General features: G+C 36.1%; 1 protein-coding gene across 1 annotated transcript; it reads right to left on the reverse strand.

Moving 5' to 3' along the window:
* Positions 1 to 823: 823 nt before the first annotated feature.
* Positions 824 to 3,828, reverse strand: LOC113734588 (transcription factor bHLH78). Its single transcript, XM_027261188.2, has 8 exons — positions 2,697 to 3,828; positions 2,376 to 2,612; positions 2,209 to 2,274; positions 2,019 to 2,087; positions 1,845 to 1,916; positions 1,518 to 1,745; positions 1,352 to 1,430; positions 824 to 1,235 (listed from the first exon to the last, which is right to left on the reverse strand). The coding sequence occupies exons 1-8, from the start codon at positions 3,636 to 3,638 to the stop codon at positions 1,198 to 1,200; spliced, it is 1,731 nt and encodes a 576-aa protein (XP_027116989.1). The 5' UTR covers positions 3,639 to 3,828; the 3' UTR covers positions 824 to 1,197.
* Between the last annotated feature and the right edge of the window lie 1,488 nt (positions 3,829 to 5,316).

Consider the following 5,316-nt stretch of genomic DNA (forward strand, 5'->3'; position numbering starts at 1 on the left):
ATATGTAGACATTTTGCCAACTTAACTTCAATTATCCACCTATATTAATTAAACTAGCTAGGGGTTATTCAAATGGTCTGTTTTTAGTGTGCCAAATTTGTTTTTTAACTTAATTGTTTGAATGCAAATACTCACACCTATTATCCATTTATATTTAGGCATTTTGCCTAACTTAAGTTTAATTTTTTTTAAAAAAAAAAAGCTAATAATAATGTTCATTTTAGGCATATCCTCAAAATTCTTATATATCCCACTAAAAAAAATTAAAAGTTCTTGCACATATCCTCAAAATTAAATTTTTGTCCCCCTAAGATATTTGAAATCATTTTATCTCCCCTTAAAATGTCAAAAGTTTTCAGTTAAATCCTTCTAAATATTATGCTTTACCCCTGAAGTTCTTTGCAAAATGCAAGCATGCCCCCCATTAAATACAACTTCTTTTACTAGTTTTGCCTTCCCAAATTTCAACCTCTAGTTTTGCCCTTGTTGACAAACTAGCAAATAACTCTATCCATTTGTGAGTAATCTAGGTGATTGCTATATTGTTAGTTGGTTAAAAGTAACTGATTACTGCTCCCAAATGGAGGTAATTAGCAGCATTATCCAAAACATGAGGCTTTGTTAAATTGTCTTGCGAAATTGAGCGCAATTAACAAAGCAAAATCAGAATGGGGATTTCTTTCTTCTTCTTCTTCTTCTTTTTTTCAAAATTGACCTCTGATGAGACTAGTGATTTTTCAAGACTGAAGAAATAAATGAAGAAATGGAAAAAAAAAGAAAAAAAAAAGAGCAACAATCAGGGAGAAGCAAAGGAGGGAATAAATGATACATTACAATAAATAAATTAGTCATTAAATTCTGAATGGTAAGAGAACATGTAAAAAAAGGTTGCAATAATAGGATACATAATCTAGCTCCCCTCTTATCTGCCCTTCAACACAATTCTCACCATGCTACAGCATGTTACACTGGCCACTACAGTGCAATTAGTTCTTGAATTTTACAAGGGAATGTAAATATTCTCCAAAAAAATATATCTGATGAAATAAATAGCCAGATACAAAATCAGAATGGAGGAGAAAAATTGATTTTCTCTTCAATTGGATCCAGTTTGTTTGAACTGCCACATATGCCTATGTACAGAAGCCTCTCTCACTCGGGGCTTCAATTGAAATCAATAATGCTGATAAATATCTTTCATAGCTCAACCTTCATTTGAGCTGTGGGCATTATACCTGCAATTTAACAAGCCGCAGATTAAGAATTTGCATTCAAACTATTCAATCTTGACTTGACCATGTAAATTTGAGATTTTGTTTCTTAAAGAAAAGCATCAAATCAATTAACTAACCATGAAAATTCTGTGTCTGATTTTGGCCAAAACCCATCTGGACAACAGTATGGAGATCGTCCTCCAAGAAAGATGGAATCTGAAAAACATTAAATTGACCAACAATTTTTAGGAATCAAGATCACACATTTCTTCATTCTCTTCCAGTGAAGAATTCCTTCATTACCTGAGAAGCTGCTTCACCAAAATTATCCAAAGGTGGCAAATGAATGCCTTGATTTCGACTGATAGCAGCATTCAGATGGTTCATTGAGAAGGGAACATCTTGGCCATTAGGAATGGCAGCACTTGGCAAATTTGTCCCATTTTGAGGTTGCATTGGATAAGGGAATCCTGCTGCTGAGGCCTCTGATGAATACATGTTATGAGGTAAAGATCCACGAGAATGTAGGACCTGAATTTGAATTTGTTATAAGATGAAGATGTTTAAGGGCAGATTCTAAAGTTGAAGTTTACGGACAGAAAAAATGTACCGAAAAATAGTACAACTTACATCCTTGGATACAAGTGCTTCTGCATTAAATTCCATTCTTGGATTGATTGTTGCTAATTTCATTGAAAGAAACTGCAAGATCATAACCAGTTCAACAGGTTAGAAAAATTCAAGAAAGATCTTATTCAGCAAAACTCAGCATTATTTAGTTAGGAATCAGGATATATAATTCACCTCAACTTGGCGTTGCAGAGATTGGACATAGTTTATGATCTCATCAAGCATAACAGCTTTTCCAGTCACCTATAACGGAAGTTCAAGAAACTATTTAAAATTCTGCACTTTTTACTGTTTTTGTCAGAAAAATCTGAAGTACTAGTGATTTGTTTCCAGAAAGCTGCAAAGTTAGCATCCTCTGAATTACCTTATTGCAACCAGGCACAAGATCTTGTAAGAGCTTCATTCTTTCACTGATTTTCTCTCTTCTAACCTGCAAGGTTAAGATCCAAAAAGTGATCAGTAAGTTGAGATCTGACAACAAAAAGATTCGAGTAAAAATGGTTAAAATATCATTATTGGTATAATTCATACTCTTTCAGCTAGGCTATGTGCATCAGTAGCCTGGCCCCTTCTGGCTCTAACATGAATATAGTCCTTAGGGGCCTCTGGTGGCTTAGAATTCTCCTTGTTTTGTTTCTGATTTCCATCCCCTGCAGCTTTGTCAGTGCCATTTGTGTCTGCCATGGCTTTTGTGGCATCTTTTTCATCTGCATTTTCTTCACCTGACTTGCTTCGTTTTGCATTTGATTCATTACTTTCAGATGCACCCTGCATTTGATAAACTCTATTTAGTTTCCAAAAGCATAGTGAAATATACAAAATTGAAGAATTCAGTAAAGAAGCTTTCATTACATTGGCATCTTTGGCAGAGTTGGAGGAAGAGGGTGGTTCTTTTGCTTTCCCCCTAGCAATTGACTTCCTCTTCCTGGAATTGGCATCATTTTGGCCATTGTTGCCAGTTTCCCCAGTTGTGATCTGCTCGGAGACTGAAGAATTCTCCCTGGAATCACCAAATTCTGTGTTTTCAGGTGTCGAAGACCTTGACAATTTACTGAATTTCCTATCAGAAGCTGAGATACCATCCTGCAAAGAGCCATCTTTGCTGTCTTGAACATCCAATTGAGATCCAGAATTAACCTTGATGGACTGATTACTTGAAACTCTGGAAAGCTTTCCAGAATCCAACTTCTGCACCAATCTGTTTTGCAATTCAGAATCATTCAGTGGTCCAATTTGGCCATTTAGGCCACCTAAACTCTTGTTGGCAAAACAAGAGAATCTTGCAGCCCTCTCAGCAAATCCGGGATCCGTTGGAAATGGTGCAAAACTTGAATGAGAAGGCAAATGGTGGCCAGGAATTGGCAAGTTCCCTCTGATCTGGTGATCCATCATTGACAGGTTGAGCTTAGGAGGGGAATTCAGAGGAGTACTATAGCAAGAAGTATTAGTACTATTATTTCCACCTCCCAGATAAGACTGAGGTGAAATTTCACCAGAGTTGCAGATGCTGCCTAATCGACCAATTAGTTCTCTCAGCACAACATTCTCACCTCCATTACTACTGCCAGGAACTCCTCCTCCTCCTCCTCCTCCGGCAGCATTCGACGCAGCTGGAGACGACACCATTGAGCTCAATGCAGACTCAAAGGGATCATTCTGATCCAATGAATTGTCCCAACTGGGATTAAAAAAGCAATTCTGAAACTGCACTTCTGAGCTGCTGCAATTCAGCTCATTGTTGTGAAATCCTCCAATTCCACTCCCATAAGGCATTTGAAAATTCTCCCTCTCCATATCAAGAATCCCAAACAAAGACAATCCAGCAGTTTGTTACTTATTATTAGTACTTCAGTTAAGGAAGAATATAAAGCATAAACTGTCTGAATGTGATGTTTTCTTGGAACGAACAAGGTAACAGAAAGTGATACTAAAGCTGAAGTTGGAAGGAAAAAGTCGATAACTTTGTTCTTTAAATCCACTCAAATGAGAAAAAGAGTAGTAGTAGATGGTTAATATGTGCTGATCAGAGCGGAAAAAGCAGGGGAGAGAAAGCAAGAGAGAAAAGGGTGAGATTAATGGAGGAAAGTGAAGGGGAAGCGAGAAAGAAAGATAAAGAAAAGATTTGTCTGTTTGACCTTTTTTATTTTAAGAACTAATTAAAAAAAAAACCATCCTACAATTAATGCATTTGTGTGTTCTGTACAAAGTATTCAAAAGAAAAAGAAAAAAAAATCTCCTCCGAAGACCTCCGTAATGGGCGGTGGGGGTGGTGTAATATTACTGTAATGCCGGGCCGTAAATGTCAAACTAGCTGATGTTGCCTCCGTTATGGTGATGAAAGTTCTGTATTTTCTTGAGTCACAATGCCTTGAAACCTAAATAGCGGCCATGCCATGAGGGTAAGGGAGCACATATTCATCCTTTTCGGCCCGGCTGTGGTTCTGGTCGGGCTGCATGCATCTAGAATTAATTCACGTTCTCAATTCATGAAACTCTGTTTATCTACTGAAGTTGCGTGTATCTAAAACTCCACTTATCTACTCAGGTTGCATGTATCTAGAACTAACTCATGTTCTCAATTCATGAAATACTGTTCATCTACGACGATCAGTAGTAACAAGACATAAATTTAAAATCTCGAGATATAAATTGATTATTTATCCTGCCCACGGTCAATAGTAGCAGTAGCAAGACTTAAATTTAAAGTCCCTTTGATGTAAACTTTTTTCTATTTTTTGTCTGTGCACAGGCAACATTAGTAGCAAAATTTAAATTCAAGATTTCTGATGTAAATAACTTTGGTTCTTTATCGTGTTAACGAACAACGGTAGCAGCAGAAAGACTCGAATTTAAGATTTCTTGACGTATACTTATTTCTTTATCCTTTCTGTCTGCCTTTGTTATATGAGTTTGTTTGTTTTGTCTGGTTATTAGGGTTTTTCCTTTCTTCATTTTTTTTTAATGAGAGGAAAGTGACAGGAAAGATCATTTGAGCCTCTTTTTATTTTTTATTTTTTTGGTTGTTTTTTCTTCTGTTTTGGAGGTGGTTTTGTAAATCATTACTTGCTTTGCTTTATACTAACACACTGCTATGTTACACTGCCACAGTTCTCAGTAAGATTGGTGTAATCAATGATTAGTGCACAGTTAATTAGGATGATTAGTGTAAAGAAGTGTTTGATTAATGGTTTAAAAATAGGGTTTTGTTGTTTGTTCTTGTGTTTGTATCTGTGAGAGAAACACATATAGTGTGAGAGTGAGTTGTGTCTGTGTGTGTCCCCACCAGCTTTTGGAAGTATAGATGCAGTGTGGAGAAAGTGAAAGTGCATATTTAAATAAACTCTCTTTTTTTTTTTTTGCCCATTTTAACTTATTGTTTGTTTCATACTTTGTGGCCTTCTTTTTTTTTTTTTTTTTTTTCTTCTTAGACTATTAAAAGAACTCCAAAAAAAAAAAAAAATGATCTGAGATG

The sequence above is a fragment of the Coffea arabica genome, chromosome 3c (genome assembly GCF_036785885.1).
Source record: "Coffea arabica cultivar ET-39 chromosome 3c, Coffea Arabica ET-39 HiFi, whole genome shotgun sequence".
NCBI classification, from domain to species: domain Eukaryota; kingdom Viridiplantae; phylum Streptophyta; class Magnoliopsida; order Gentianales; family Rubiaceae; genus Coffea; species Coffea arabica.

Coding starts and splice junctions, on each gene's coding strand:
- LOC113734588 (XM_027261188.2), bottom strand. CDS start 3,638: ATGGAGAGGGAGAATTTTCAAATGCCTTATGGGAGTGGAATTGGAGGA. Junction 1,746..1,844: donor AAGCACTTGTATCCAAGGAT/GTAAGTTGTACT, acceptor ATTCAAATTCAG/GTCCTACATTCTCGTGGATC. Junction 1,431..1,517: donor TTGGTGAAGCAGCTTCTCAG/GTAATGAAGGAA, acceptor AATGTTTTTCAG/ATTCCATCTTTCTTGGAGGA.